Source organism: Mustela nivalis (genome assembly GCF_964662115.1).
Source record: "Mustela nivalis genome assembly, chromosome: 7".
NCBI lineage: Eukaryota > Metazoa > Chordata > Mammalia > Carnivora > Mustelidae > Mustela > Mustela nivalis.
Window position 1 is genome coordinate 36,939,734 of NC_139026.1, and position 16,529 is coordinate 36,956,262.

At 35.6% G+C, this 16,529-nt stretch overlaps 2 protein-coding genes across 17 annotated transcripts in view; one reads left to right on the forward strand and one right to left on the reverse strand.

Moving 5' to 3' along the window:
- The window catches only part of PPFIA2 (PTPRF interacting protein alpha 2), a 488,573-nt gene extending 475,171 nt beyond the window's left edge, over positions 1 to 13,402 (forward strand). For 13 of the 16 annotated variants that reach the window (XM_082742763.1, XM_082742771.1, XM_082742774.1 and 10 more), the window contains 5 exons: positions 3,766 to 3,941; positions 4,870 to 4,938; positions 8,534 to 8,693; positions 9,916 to 10,007; positions 12,028 to 13,402. In XM_082742763.1, the coding sequence (XP_082598889.1) occupies positions 3,766 to 3,941; positions 4,870 to 4,938; positions 8,534 to 8,693; positions 9,916 to 9,974 (464 nt within the window). In that variant the 3' untranslated portion in view covers positions 9,975 to 10,007; positions 12,028 to 13,402. The remainder of the gene's footprint in view (positions 1 to 3,765; positions 3,942 to 4,869; positions 4,939 to 8,533; positions 8,694 to 9,915; positions 10,008 to 12,027) is intronic. The other 3 variants (XM_082742772.1, XM_082742777.1, XM_082742764.1) reach the window with 1 other exon arrangement.
- Positions 13,403 to 14,151: 749 nt separating this feature from the next.
- Positions 14,152 to 16,529, reverse strand: part of ACSS3 (acyl-CoA synthetase short chain family member 3) — a 156,255-nt gene continuing 153,877 nt past the window's right edge. The window contains exon 16 of the mRNA XM_082742779.1: positions 14,152 to 16,249. Coding sequence (XP_082598905.1) covers positions 16,181 to 16,249 — 69 coding nt within the window. The 3' untranslated portion in view covers positions 14,152 to 16,180. The remainder of the gene's footprint in view (positions 16,250 to 16,529) is intronic.

A 16,529-nucleotide genomic window follows, 5' to 3' on the forward strand; every position in this document is an offset into this window, starting at 1 on the left:
TGGGAAACCACTTTCTAGTTTTCTTTCTTAAGTATTTTTCCCAATTAGATTTTATTATGCTTGGTCTCACCACATGGGATGTTTCATATATAGGTAGATGTAAAAGAGAAGGAGAAATTACCCATTTGGCCCTATACCAAATATTGTTTTAGTTTTTGGCAGCCACTGGTTATAGCATAGCACTGAGAAAAACTGCTGTGATTCACTAGGATTGTACATACAAAGTTCCATATGATAGGAGGCTGTGAGTGAGATCGTAAATAGCCACTGTTTCCTGTAACTGATCCAATGACATTTGCAGGAATAAGTCTTGATGCTGACGAGGGGTCTCTGTTATTATCTGAAGTGTTAATTAACCTTGACCTTAATAAACAGCTTTCTGAAATGAGGGAACCATGTGAATATCAAGAATGTACTAACATTTAATTTGTTGCTAGGAAACAGTCAACACTGATGTCTAGCCATTTATTGGTGAGGTCAAGAGGATCCTTACAAAAAGCTTTAAAGTCAGGGCATAAATTTTTCTTAAAAATAGATTTATAGAAAGGAATCTGATTTACAAATTTTTTTTGTAATTTTTTTGTAAACAGCAAATTGCTGTAATTTTTTTTTGTAAACAGCAAATTGCTGTTCAGAAGGAATAAGGTTTACATTAGTGCTTTATTTACCTTCACCTTATAAGTAAATGAATTATTTTCTATTCATAATTTTATAAATTTGAGGACTCTAAGCTACAGGTGTGGCAATGATATTTTTAATAAAGATATATTGTAGAAATACGGTAAATACAAATGTTTTGTCTATATTTGCAGAAATACGGTAAATACAAATGTCAAAATATAAGCCCATCTCTAGAAAAGAACAAGCTCTTCCTACTTAAAGATCCACGTCATGCAAAGAAAACTGAGCAGTTTTGTTATTCTTTGAGGAAATGGTTGTAGCATTACTTTTAAAAAATCCCACACTTAGTGAAGGCAATTGGAGACCGATGCTGTTAGCCATACCTACCTGCCCAGTGTCTGAAGTGCAAGTTTAGTGCAACCAGTCATTTGAATCAATCAGTTGTTATCAACAGCAGTTGTTAATTTAACCACAGTATAATACTAACCCACTTATATCCCATTTTCTGAGATTTAACACCTTAGTGGAACAAGCTAATGAAAACTCAGAGGAAAATATATACTTTAGGAATGACCCATGGAGAACCAGTGAAGGAATGTGTGTGTGTGTGTGTGTGTGTGTGTGTGTGTGTTTGTGTGTGTGTGTGTACTATAAAATTTCTCTATATAGTAAAGAGCATTAAAGTCTTTTGCCCTGTTGAAGACATGAAGAAAGAAAGACCCATAAGTGTGAGGGAGCCAGTAAACATTCTCCCCAAAGAAATTCATTCTGCTTTGGCTGAAACAGGAAAACGGTAATAAGACTGGGAGGTGGGCATTATGAGTCTTTCTTCACATATTCCTCACTAAATAAAAAAAAAAAATAAGGATTGGAAAAGATATATAGAAAATCCAAGTAATCTAATGATAGGCCATATGATTCAAATTAATATGTGAATTAATATGCAAATTAATCTATATATAAAGATTGAATATGGCTAAAAAGAAATGAAATACCAGACCATGAAAAGACAGGGAGGGATCGTAGACGCATACTACTAACTGAAAGAAAAGTAGTACATGATTATACTGTAAGAATCATACCACATGATTCCAACTATATGGCATTCTGGAAGAGGTTAAACTATGGGCACAAGAATAATTGGTCAGTGGTTGCCTGTTGAGTGGAGAGGGAAGGATAAATAAATGTTGCACAGGGGATGTTTAGGGCAGTGAAACTATTCTGTATGATAGTATAATGATGAATACATGTCACTATACATTTGTCCAGACCTGTAGAGTGTACATCACCAAGAATGAACCCTAATATTAGCTGTGGACTTGGTGTCAATGCCGGTTTGCCTAATGGAACAATGGAGCGCGCTGGTGGGGGATTTTATAGTCAGGAGGGACAGGGGCTATATGGAAACACCGTACTTCCCGCTCACTTTTGCTGTGAACTTAAAAATACTCTTAAAAGTAGAGGTTGTCTTAAAGTTTCAATAGAAAAAAAGCTACTGTATTTCCCAAAGTATTCTTTATACTTTTTCTGGAAAACAACAGAAATATATTGTCTCATAGTTCTGGGGTTGGATGAAGATGTCAGCAGGGCTGGTCCTTTTAAGGGCTCTGAGGAAGACTCCGTTCCATGCCTCTCCCCTACTTTCTGGTGGTTTTCTGTCAATCTTGATGTTTCTTGACTTTAAACACATCACCCTGATCTCTGCATTAATCGGCATGTTGTTTTCCTTGTGTGCATATCTTACTTCCAACTTTCCCCTTTTTGGAAGGAAATCATCATATTGGATAGGGGCCCACCCTAATAACCTTATTTTAACTAGATTACTTCAATAAAGAACATATCTCTAAATAAGGTCACATTTTGAGGTTAGTGGGGATTAGGACTTTAACATACGAATATTGGAGGGACACAACTCAATCTATAACAACAACAGGTTTACCTTAATGGGTACAAACAAGCAAATAAAACAAAACATATGAAAAATACAAAGTATTGGTAAAGATGCAGATTTTTATACATTGCCACTGGAGGTTTAAATTGTGAGAGTAGAATTGATTTAGTATACCTGTGGGTATTCAAAACAGTACTATCCTTAATACCCACAGTGGAATTTAGCCAAGTGTCCATCAACCGTAGAATGGATCAATTGTGGCATAATCGTACAATGGAATACTAAGTAATGATGAAAATAAGCAGGAGAATTCTGTTTTCCATAGCACAGATGAATCCATATTGAGTGAAAGACACAGACACAAAAGTACATATAGTACAATTTCATTTATAAAAGCTAAAAAAATCAAACCTCAAAAAACTAATCTGTACTAAAAATAGAATACTGGTTACTGCTGACGTGAGGACAGAGACTGAGAACCTGACATGAGGGGACCCAGTGGGGCAGAGGTATCACTCTGTTGCTTTAATGGTATGCACAATCCTAACTTGTTAAGTGAACGCCTTAGGACAAATGTGTTGAAAAACTTAAACAATATATAAATACGCTGCCCCCCACTTGTGACTTGACCGAGTGCTTGATTTTTGCATTAATATGTGATTGAAAAATAATGAATTGACAAAGTCGTGGGGTAAGTAGCACACTATGGAATCCTTGTCCCATCTTACTGCTCAGTTCTTTGACTTACTGCTTCAGGTAAAAGAAAAAAAAAAAGCAGTATCTCTAGTCCACATTCAATATTTAATGAGTAGTTAAAAAACAATGATGAAGAACCATACTAGCTTCTCATTTTGTCATCTTCACTGAAGAGCTATGTATCAAGACACAAATGAGAAATGTCCCCATCTGGTGATAAAATCACTGAACTTCAGACAGACCCCTAGAGCTCCAGAACGGAAACAGGAAACACTTTGAGACATGGTGTTCTGGGTGATGGAAGTGCTTTTCAGTGATAACAAACACTCTTCCAATGACAACTTTTTTTTTTCCCCCTAGGCTACAAGTAGCCTAGGTGAGTTACAAGAAGGTAAATACATACAACACAAGGGGGTCAGGAACATCAGCGAGTGGATCAAGCAATCGGCATAAATGCTGACTTGGCCAGATACCTGTGACTCATTACAGCCGATAGGTTTATTTATCGTGCAAAATACCTAAATATGCAGCCTAAAATGATGCACCTCTTTTCCTAGATGTGTTGGTGTGGAGCAATGATCGAGTTATTCGCTGGATACAAGCAATTGGACTTCGAGAATATGCAAATAACATTCTTGAAAGCGGTGTGCACGGCTCCCTTATAGCCCTGGATGAGAACTTTGACTATAGCAGCTTAGCATTATTACTACAGATTCCAACACAGAACACCCAGGCAAGCCCCTTTATGCTGTCACTGCACTGTCCTAATTTATATAATGATAAACTAAACTTTTAGGAACAAAATAAAAGTCGGCTGTGTATTTATGATTTCTAATGACAGTTAGCTCAGCTCAACCTTTGAAATGTGTCACTGGGGCTTTAATTTCAAGCCACTGGATTTCTAGCCAAAACAAAATCATAAAATTAAGCAGGAAAAGGGATTTAGAGGTTATGTAGTCCAACCTTCCAGCTGAATGCCAGATTTCCCAAAACAATATCCCTGGCAGATGGCTTTCAGTCTCTGCCTTTCTGAGAGGTGTTCATTTCTATTTGCATGTCTGAATTAGACAGACACTTAGCAATGAGGATGCCATTGATTCCCCAGCCTGAATAATTATCTGAAATCGTCAGAGTTCATTAAAAACTTAAAGCCTTCAAACTTCATCACAGGCCTAAGAAATCAGATACCCAGAGATAGGGTATAGGAATCCTGGGTATCTCAAGTTCCCCCAAATAATGATCATTGGCCAGGTTTGAGAATAGACTTGATAAATATCAGACATAGATGTGACAAAAATTTGGCAGTCAACTTCACTTTTTATTTTGTTTTTATATATTGCAAAGTTTATATAAAATACTCAATTGGATTGAAGTAAGGCGACTTACTTTACTTACTTTGGAGTAAAATGAATTGAGGTCAGTGCCCCTTGACCTCAGACATGTATGCGTGGCCATCTCTCCATTGTCCACAGACTAAAGAAAATTGCCCTACCTTATATTTATAACTAAAACTTACAATGGCTTGTAGCCATGGAGGACTAAAAACTTAAGCCCCCATAAATAAGTTAGATTTGTAATGTTTTCTCAAAGGAATGCAATCTTCATCATTTTAAAAATATAATGTGACTTTTGCAACGATAACTGTACTTTCATGTCAACAGGCAAGGCAGATCCTCGAAAGAGAATACAATAACCTCTTGGCTCTGGGAACCGAACGGCGACTGGACGAAGTAAGTCCTTCTGTATCATTCACAAGGGATCTCAGAGAGTACAGATAAAACGGCTTTCAAGGAATAGTGCTCAAAAATTAATTAGATGCTTGTTCCCTGGGTAGAATCTAGAATTTTCCCCACTATTGTTCGTAAATATTAAATTTTATGACTTATTTGGTTTCAGAAAAACCTTTATGAATTCATAAATATTGTATCAGCTGTTAGAAACATGAAGGAGTAATTCAGAAACAGTCTCTTTTATGAGCTGTGACTACAGAATTATGTTGAGTGACATTAAAAAAAAGCAATGATAACACTAATCCTGATAAATTCAGCTTTTTAATAAGGAATGTGCTTATTTTTTAAATATCAGTATATCTTCACAGGAAATTTTAGGATATTAAAATGAGGAGAAAAGTGGCTTTCAGTAAAAGGGAAGCTTTTCATTATTTTAGATAGCGATATTGAGTTTTCCTTAAAAACATATGAAAACATTTCAACAGTCATAGGATTTGAAAGCCATATGGAATGTAAGAAGCCCAAGCATCATATATGCATGTTTAAATTATTTGGAAAATAATGAACATGTAAGTAGCCTCCTGAGATAAAGGAACACAAGGGGCACAAGGACTTTAACAGTCCTTCTGAGTTTGTTTGTTTGTTTTTAAAGATTTTATTTATTTATTTGATGGACAGAGATCACAAGCAGGCAGAGAGAGAGGGGGAAGCAGGCTCCCTGCTGAGCAGAGAGCCTAATGCAGGGCTAGATCCTAAGACCCTGGGATCATGACCCTAGTCAAAGGCAGAGGCTTAACCCACTAAGCCACCCAGAAGCCCCCTTTCTTAGTTTTTTACAGGCCCTTTCTGGAAGAAGTAAGAAGAAAACCAGAGTATGAAGTAACAAACGCAAATTGCAAAATGCAGGTGTTTCTTGGCTATAGAAAAAAGCGCATTAAAATAATTTTGTGAATGAACCCAGGAAATCCTCAAATGAGGCAATTATTCCACATTCAAATGGGCAGGGCAATGATCTTTGATTTATAAAACCCATTTGCAGAGAAGGTTATAGACAGATTAGCTCTACAGTCTTGACATCAGCTAACTTCCTATAAATTCATACTCCTGTCCAATCAGGGTAATGATTCATATTTTTAAAACCGAGTTAATACTGAATTTACTTTCATTTTATAAGTTGTTTGATAATCTTTTGTCCTTAATCTTAATTGTTGAATCAAAAAGATAGTCTACATAAACCCTGTATCCTTTTGAACACAATTATTCTACTTCCTCAAAAGGAATTTTAATAAAAATTATTAAAGATCTGTTTATTGCTATATTTTTATTTTTACTTTTTTTTTTTTTTAAGATTTTGTTTATTTATTTGACACACAGAGATCACAGGTAGGCGGAGAGGCAGGCAGAGAGAGAGGGGAAGCAGGCTCCCTTCTAAGCAGGGAGCCCAATGTGGGGCTCGATCCCAGGACCATGGGATCATGGCCTGAGCCGAAGGCAGAGGCTTTAACCCACTGAGCCACCCAAGCGCCCCTATTGCTATATTTTTTAATGTGGATTGACCCAAAGGAGCCAAGTAGAGACACAAGCCTGTATGAGTCAGTGTTGCTTTCTGAAAGAAAGAAAAAAGCAGAAAGGTCTAAATGGAATGTGACTATCTGCCTTTAAAATACGCTGCATCTTTTTCTTATTGTTAAAAGTATGGCACATGATTTTTTCACTCAAACTCTGCAGTCTCTTTTGTCCTAGTTTTTTTGTTTTTGTTTTTATCTATTATTATTATTTTTTTTATTTTAGGGGGTGGTGTGAACAAAAAATAGCTTAAACAACTTACCCAGAACCAGAGTGTACTTGTTTCTGGGGCTAATTACATTCAGATTCCACTAAAAAAAATTTGAGAAGTGCTAATGTGCTTCTGCAGACTTTGACTTCAGTTAAGTGGTTATCTTTCAGCCTCACCTCATGAAAACTTTGTCCTCTGATGTTGTCACTTGTAGGTCCTGTTAGCTTTCTGCAGTAACACTATATTAAATAAAGAGTCACACAATAGACCTGTACCCCTGAAACAAATAATACATTATATGTTAATTTAAAAAAAAAAAAAAGCTTTAGGTTACCTGCCCAAAAAAAGCAAAAGGAATCATTATTTAAATCCTTAATTGCTTATTTTTCACTCCTTAACCCATATATTATAGGAGCTGTAGATCCCTACAATGTAATGTAGTGATTCATAGAACTGAAGAATATTTATCTTTATGCAAGAACTCTCAAAATTCAAGAAATCAGAGAGGCCACAACTGTGAAATTCTGCTCCTTTTCTTGATTTATAAACATTTTAGACCTAGGACCATGCAGAACCTGGCAGCTGAGAAAAGGAATAGCAGAGAACTCTTAAACTATAAACTGGCTACTTAATCTAAACAAAATTTAGATTTGGGTAATAAGGATTCTAGTAGTTGGCTTTATCTATAGAGATATACAGATTTACATATAATTTTATTAATGATCTTCTTTTCCAAAATGACCCTGAATGTCAATTATCTTAGCAGTCTATGATGAAGAATACCTTATAATCTTAATTATAACACGGTAATTTGAGATGAATGTTGACCTATTTTATTCTATATGCCAAAATGAAGTCACCTGAGCTAGTACGGTCAACCCCACATACTGAGCTGGAACTTCGGTGAATAGATAGCCATTGCTTAGATAAGAAACTTAATGATCTAAGAAGCTAAGATCTATGTAGAGCAATTAATAGGTTTCTTGGAATTTGACAATAAGAAAAATTTGTGCTTAATAATACTAGTTAGACACTAGGTTACATATCACTCCTTACGAACTCAGAGAAGGTTCATTGTATCTGAGCAGGTTCTTTGTGTATGCACAGAGAGGGAAGAGAGTATATCATAATGATGTACCAGGATTACACTTGTAAAACAGCAACCAGAATTATATTCTGCTTTCAGTAGCATCTAAGGAGCGTGTGGATTCATTAAAAGGATGGTTTCCAGGCTGCACAGGTTTTTCAGTAATCTACAAGTTAATTAGTATCAGCTGAAATCTGACATATGACAAATTTAGAGTTTCCAACGCAGACTATGGGCAGTAGTATCTCATGTGTTCCAGGCTGTATCAAACATAGCTTTTTCCTTTCTCTTGTTAACATAAAAGTAAAATTCATGAAGCAGTTCTTCAGGTTTGTGAGTGAAATGCAGTTTGCCCAACACCTGTTAAACTAAATATGTCATCTCATACAGTAACATGAGTTGCCCTAAAGTATAGCAAAGAAGAGGTCATATTCTTTTCAGGGAAACATTTGTGGCTTTACTTTAGATTTTCAAAACTGTTTACTTTTAGAGATAGCAAACCTTAAGATTTGAAGTCACAGGAACATTTTTATAAAAGCATTTCTGTTGCAAATCTCCTATGCTATCATTTTGGAATTAATAGAACTCTCAAAATAAAGCACAGTATTTCAGATGTATGCTTTACAGACTGAATATAAATCCTCAATATTACCTGTTTCTAAGCACACAGTTTTAAGTAGCTGGACTAGTTTACTTGTTATCACATCAGATTATAATTCTGTTATTGGCAGAGTGATGACAAGAATTTCAGGCGTGGGTCAACATGGAGAAGACAGTTTCCCCCTCGTGAAGTACACGGAATCAGCATGATGCCTGGCTCCTCAGAAACGTTACCGGCTGGATTCAGGTTAACCACAACATCTGGGCAATCGAGGAAAATGACAACGGATGGTACAGTAGTTTTGCATTTCTGCTTATAAAGTAAAGCAAAACAGAACCAAAAAAAAAAAAAAAAAAACCTGTTTAGCAAAAGCTAGTCTCATTCTCTGACCTTGCATAGCTTTCTGGAATTCTTTTCTTAAGTTGGTTTGCTCTGCTTGAAGTTTACTTTGCTTTCATCAAAAACCAGACTCTTGGAATCGGCTGATGCATGAACCCATGGCACCTCGTTTACATTTTTAAAAAGAATTTAGAAAATCCTAAAAAGGACAATTTTGGCTAATGTCCACATCTAGGAAGAACAATACTCATCTGCATGATTTGTGTTTCTTTACTCTTCTATTCTCAAAGTAAAGAATTTGTTTAGTTAGAGGTTGGATTTGGACTAATGGTCCTTAGTGAATGGAAATTAACTCTGTGGTCGCCCTACATGTTTGAATATTATGAGTTTTATATTTTGTCTTAGAAACCCAGACTCATCAGATATTTTCACCTCTGACCAAGGCAGAAGGCCTTAAATAAACAAGCACAACTATGAGAAGAGAATTAAACAAACACAAAGCCAACAGTAATTTCCCAATTAGTATTATTTCCTTCTGTGGACATTAGACTTGTGTGACATACTTCACAAAGGAAAACAGCCATTCTGAAGGAGAGACCACTTTGAAATAGTAGTCACAAAGTTATTTCTATTTGGTAGGCATTAAAAAAAATAGTTTCCTTCTCTCTTTATTAAGACAATTGCCCAGAGTTGTTATTTCTTTTCAAGGTTAGCACTCTCATGGCCCTTAAAATTAGTTTCAGTATAAACCATGATCTCTGATCTACACATCTCACTTGTTAATATTATGGAACATGTTAACAAAATTCATGAGGAATCTAATGTGATTCAAATTAGTGAAGAAGTTCTCCAATACTTGGAGAGGGGAGAAAAATCCACTATCTGGAATTCTCTAGAAGCAATCTTTGCTTCAAAAACAAGCGCGGTGGGGAGCTGCTTTCCTTACAGGCTTCTAAGGAGGAATACACAACTCGAAAGCCCAGCTGAATCACACTGGAGTAACTTTTCATTAGTAACTTGGTCTAGCGGGAAGGGATAGGAGTGGCTCATGTCTGAGAGAAAGAAGGTCAACTAATATGTTAAGGATCCCTTTACGCAGGGGGTCACCCTTCTCATCTGAGATTCTGGACTCCATCATCCAAGTTCCTCTAAAGCCCTTTTCTCCGTTCGCAGTTGCTTCATCAAGACTGCAGAGGTTAGACAACTCCACTGTTCGCACATACTCATGTTGACAAGCCACTCAAAGGAGGCAGCACTGACTTGCTGTGAGTAGCTTCCCTTGGCTGACCAAAAACAAACCACCCCAAAGCGGCACCTACATATAGCAGGAAATATACACGACATGCTTTGGGATGGCCTTGCAGTCCAGAAGGGAGATCACCCTTTCGGATTGCTAGACGGTAGGAGACGAGTCTTAGTACCGTAGCTCTGAATCGAGTCCTTCCAATCACCATCTGCGTGCTCTGACCGATGTAAGGTCCCGCTGTTGGAGGCCTACCACTATCTTACGACACATCAGCAGGTCGCAGCCCTGGCCACCAGCACCTACTTTTGAGTAGCATTTTATATGGACGCACATAGGGTTTTACTGAGGACAGTTTGACACTTTGAGAATGACACACTTTTAAGTGAGTATTTTATGCAGGGGAATCTGAAGTAAGCAGAGAGTGATTTTAGTAGGTACACAGAGTCAAATAGCAGAGACAGGAGAATGTCCTAGAGGTGGTTTATTATTAAAGACAATAGGCTGACAATTTTTGAACTTCTAGCATGTTATTTTCCATCGCTTTTATTTGTATTTGTTGAAAACAAATAAATGGGTTGTAAGGAGCTGGGGCTTATGGTATAGGAACAAAGTGAAATTATAAGAATGCAAGTAGGACTAAAACTTTGATGATATAGTCGTAAGCTAGCAGCAGACATTTGTTTTAAGAGAAATACTTAGCTGATGAAAAATCCACTTCCAAGTCCATAAAAATGGAGTTTGACTGAAAAACAGTCAGTAGTTAGACTGCGGTTTCCTGGCTTATACACGTCAAGTGCTCATGAAATTTTTTTAACCTAAAACTGAGTTTTACCAAAATATTTACTTTTTATAATAAATTAATATTTTGGAAAAATCATTTTTAAAGCAATATTTGGAACCCGATGTGTGCCCAGGAATGGGGAGAGGAAACAGTTATAGGCAGAGGAACAGCTCATCTTGTGCTGTTTATTCATTGCCTTGAACTAAAAGCTCCATGCAATTTATTGTTGGTCTTTGGGGGCCTAATATGGGAGCTGGTGTGCTGCCTTATTTGGGTCACTATTTGAAGCTGCTGATAAAACAAAAAGCTTTCTGATAAGAGATTTAATTTCAGAATGTAAAACCCAACATTAAAAATTTAATTACGGTATACAATTTGGCATCTAATTAGGCATGATCTAAAGTATATAATGATTTGGCTAAATAAGAGGCTTTCCAAAATACTGTTTGTAATAGCTTCTACACATAACATGATAATTTCCCCAGGAACTGAATACTTCACTAATTTACAAATGACTATTTAATATGTGGAGTAGTGCTTGCTTCTTAGTTCCTGACTGATGGGTAGAATTACTCTTTAACTATTTGCAGTCTGTATTTTGTGCATGGCATTCTAGCTCATATTTCCCAGTTTTTACCATTAAATGGGATAAAGGTATTTATTTTTACAGTAACCTAATCTGGGGCAACCAATTTCTGTTAGCACTTTTGTTATTAAAATAATTCAGAACATATCATTTGTTGCTTCATTTGTGTTGGAAAGAGAAACTGTGAGCTTTTCCTAAGCATAGTATGACAGAAAAGAATCAGTGATGTCACATCAGATATGTCATTTATTACCATTTTGTTTTGTCACAATTCAACAAAGGTATCTTTTGAAGAGCTCTAAAAGATATGAATCAGAATATGACTCTCTTCCATGGAATAGGTCAATTCAACCAAATTTCCTGATGAGCAAGCTCTAAATTTTTCAAAAGGACAGCTCACATTTTCTGTGAATACCTTTGTTTCTATTTACCACCATGCTTTCCACAAACTTGAGCAAATCTTGTTATTTATTAAGTTGGCCTGCACAAAATCGGAGAAGAGCAAATGTTAATTACCTACAGCTCTCGGTCAGGTCCTATAGCTGACTTTCCGTTCACGGACTCCCAGGGCAGACGTAGGCAGGCTGCATGGAGATCACCAACAGTGGCAGAGGGGGAACTGTCCAGGCTGGGAGCTGTGGGTAGACTAACGCTGTGCATTAAATATTTTAGATGTCTTTTCCGTCTACTCTACCTAAAGTGCACTACCATCTCAGAAGACGAACAGTGAAGACCTTTGTGAAGACTGAATTCTAAGGAAACGACCACAAGTAATGGCTTATTCAGCTAAAAATGTGATCTGGGGGGAGTCAGATATTAAGCTTGATTCGTTTACTACAATTGTAAGAAAATGCTTAAGTCATTTGAATAATCAGCATCATCCACATCATAAATTCTGTACAACAGCTTTTATGAAATGGAGCCACTGTTTTTTTCATGTTTTATTGTAATATACTAGGCATTTATGTATTACTGTGTATGTATTTCTTTTTAAATGTGTAAGTCTTATGTAAATGGATATAAATATGATTTTTAAAAAAATAAAATATATGGTTCATGGAGTCTCGAGTGCAAACATTTGACAATTCCAAGTACTGTTTGTATTTTACCATTCCACCATTTTTACAGTTTTTGAATTGTAACAGTCAAATCGATATGTTTCTCCTTCAAGTCTGTCAATACTTAAAGCTGAAAACCTGCCTCTGATCATGTAAAAAGGAATGATTTAACCTGGAACTGGAGCCAAAAATAGTCCTTTAAAGGCAATCAGGGATGTCCTATATCTTTAGAAATAGCACTGTGATGGCTCGATCTCCTTTTCAATATAAAACAGAGCTAAACTGTTTACAAGAGTCAAAAACAATTATTTAAAAAAAATTTATAAGGAATAAACATTATCTTCTCTTGTTACTTGTGAACCAAGAAAAAAAAAAAAAGAAAAGAAAAGAACTTCTTTACTAAGAACCACATGCTCATCAGATATCTTGAACCGCCAGCCAGCACTGCTCAGTGAATGTCAACCACTGCAGAGTCTGAGGCTCATTTCCATTGAAAAAAATAAAAAATAAAAAAACAAAACCCAGAAACCTTTCCCTTTTGTCAATGTAACAGGGCATTAGCCAGACTCATGTCTAATGTTATAAGCTTCTAGCCAAGATGGCCTTGTTGCGACTTCCCTGAAGTCAGTCTTATCAGAGGAAATAAATGAAAGACAGAATGATTAACATATATAGTGTATAAAAGTATAGAAGAGTAACTCTTCCCTGTGGCTTTATTTGGTGGTGTTACTGTTGTTTATTCTTTGTTTATATGGGAGATTTCAAAGTAAAACCTATTTAATAATACCATTTATCTAACTGCTGATTTTCTGCTGCTTGATCTTAGAAAGCGCAAGACCTGTCATTAGTAATTTCCTTTTTGTATTTAATTTGCTATGTTTGCACGTACATTACATTTGTTTTGATGTCTGTTTTTGTTTAACAGATTCAGTCAAAAGGTAATGGTAACAGAAACCCTCTCCATTGTCAATAAAAAAAAAATACTTCCAGTTCTCTGTTTAATCTTTGTTTTCTAGTCACATAGTGTTTACCAATTTACTTAAACCATAACGCAAATTGTCCTTTTAGTTGACTCAATCTATTATTTATCTTCAACAGTAAGTCGGCCACAAGGGGGAGCACTAAACTTGCTTATGAAGGTGACTATAAATTTTCTAAAAATGTTGCCTGAGCAGGAACAATGGGAAAGAGCTTTCTAAGCTCATCTGATGACGGGCATCTTGACTTAAGGAAATGAAATGTAATATAAAAAATATGATGTTATAATAACCAACGATTTGTATCTACTCTTAATACATGACTTAATCACATAAATCAGTTTCTCCCCTTTAGCGATCATCTGGTAAGAAATAGTCAAATTGTTTATAATAGACTCTAATGTAGAGAAAGAAAAAGATCTACCTATTCCCTCAAAAAAGGTATAAAATACTCTGCAACATAGAATATAATTTCTGCCAGATTCTAAACTCCATTTATGGATTAAGCTCAGAATCTCAGTATTTTTCCTTCTGACCATCTATCAACTTTATGAATTCTCACATTTGTAACGATGAGAGCCTTCCCCAATACAATTTTATATAAATAAAAGTGCTCCCGAAATGTAAAGCAGGTCTAATTTGTATATATTTAATGTATTGTCTTGAACAAAATAACTCAATCGGAAAAACTTTTCCATAGATTTTAAAAGAACAACTTTAAATCTTTCCAATGTCTTACAGTGAAAACTTCCATGAAGATATCAAAAGAAGGCCACACGGACTTTATTTCAGCACATTTAAATATGACTGCATTTTTGGTAACATTATATTGTGTTTTTGGAAGATACATTTAATCCAAAATATTTTAGGTACAATCTAGTGAAAGTGCTTTATGGTAAGTATTAAATAGAAAATTCCTTTTTTTTTTTCCTTCCAAATTTTAGGCAATCCACAACTCAAGTGTATCTTTCTTGGTCACATGAGCAAGGGTATCACTTTGGTCATGTGAAAGCAAAAGTACTTTCTCTCCAGGCTCATGCACTGTTTTCAAGTCCCACTCAACTGGAAAATAACTCACGCCTGATTGCTAACATGTCCCTTCAGAACTGATTGTAAGACAGATGTACCCTTCGCACATGCCTTGCAAATGAACGACGATATGCATTCAGCTAAAGAATTTGCCATTTCAAATTAACTGAATCTTATATAAAAAAAATAAGGTAATATGTTTTAAACATTAAAAATGTATTATTCGTCAAGATTAAGTTGCAATTATGAGTAAAATGTACCCAATAGAAGAGACACTTTAAGAAACCCGACAGCTTCAAATTATGAGTTGAATGTCTGTCTAGTTGGTGTAACTCAGGAGAACAATGAGCTGACTATATTTTTTCAGGTTTAACAATCAAGTAGCCGATTTAAGTAAATAGGACATTTCCTTTGAGAAGCCATTTATTTATACAGCCTATGGTCCAAAAAAAGCTATTTTTCAGAATGTCTTATACTGGTTATAAGCAATTTTTATGAAACAAACAAGTAAATAAGCTCTTGCATGTTATCTCTCACATATGTTTCATGTGCCCAAACCATTACGTTAGGACAGCTGTTCTTAAAAATAATGTTCCTGACGGACTGCAAGATTGGGAAATACTTTGAGCACCATCAAAGACTCAGTGGGCATGGTATATTTTTTTATTTTAAATGTACCTTTGATAACCAATACCATGTAGAATCCTAAGTAATCCTAAGTAAATCACACATTTAACTAGCTATGTCAAGCTACTCTGGCTAACTGGCACATTACCATAAGCTTAGTAACAAAGACTCATTTTCAAACTTAAGTTTAAATCAAAAAATGTGTTTGGATGTCACAATATATTTCTCAGTGAGTTATTTAAAAATTAGAGATTTCACATAAAAATCTGGATTTGCGGTTTCTTAAAAACTCCTGGTCTTTAGCATAATGTAAAAACTTTTATCTTTCTTCCTTAAGAACTTTCCTTAATCAGTATACCCCATTTCTGTGTCATTTGCTTGTTTTTATAGGAAGTTGGAATCCTTAAGTGTACAGTCAACTAAGAGCCTGAGACAGGAGGAGGATCTCCAAAGAGCTCCCATCTCCATGACAAAGAGATTGGATAAAATGACCTCTTGGTTCCACCAGGCACATGATTTCCCTTGACTAAAAATGACCAGAAGGCAGAGCCGTGCTCCGGTAGCCAACCTTCCCTTAGGATATGTAGGACAAGCCAGATCCTCCTATCTAGAAGTTCATCTGTCTAGATGATTACCTAAGACTTTCCGTGTTATCTATTGATTTCATTTAAAATAACCATGCATGAGGACATCTCAAGAATATTAGAAAATATTCAAAATTGCTACAAGAAAAATTATAATTTTCTGACTTCAACTTGACTTTTAGGTTTTAGGTCAAAGCTACAGAGTCCTCATTTCAGGAAGTAACTCTATATTAATGTGTCTCTTTCAACTAAAATATTTGGGAGGGTTCAGTTTTAAAAAAATCAATCATTAGATAGATTTTTCTTAAAGTGCTAGACAACCTCTAAGGAGCCATGTTACAGACAACTGAAAATGATGCTCTTTGGGTCTAATGAAATAGAAGGCACAGGTCTTTCACTAGGCTTCAAGCACTGTTTTTTTAGACCAAGCTTCACAATTCATATTTCAGTTTGCAAGTAATTTCTATTTAAATAATTTATGGGAAATAATTCCAAAAATTTGACTCCAATTAGAAAATTGATTCAAATTGACTCAAAATAGGAAACAACGTCATGATGACTGCTTCAGCGCTTCTTCTATGTGCCCAAAAATGCTGGGGTCTTCAATTGTAGGTGTTATCTGTAAAGAAAATACGAGTCAGATGAATGTTCTTCCTTGAACTCCTTTCCCTCTCCCTGTAATTAAACAATTACCTGCAATACTGCACTCTCCATTTTCTTACAAAGGCATATAGAAATGTTCAAAAAAGTGGACTCCAAATTTAATATTTTAAAATGTATGTATAGTCTTCCAGAGTAATAAACTGTTCAGTTAACAAAACCAGAGGTCCTATGTGGTAATTTCTCTAGTCCTCTAATGAGCCTTTCTATGTGCCTCCCTAGAATTTTTTTTTTTATTT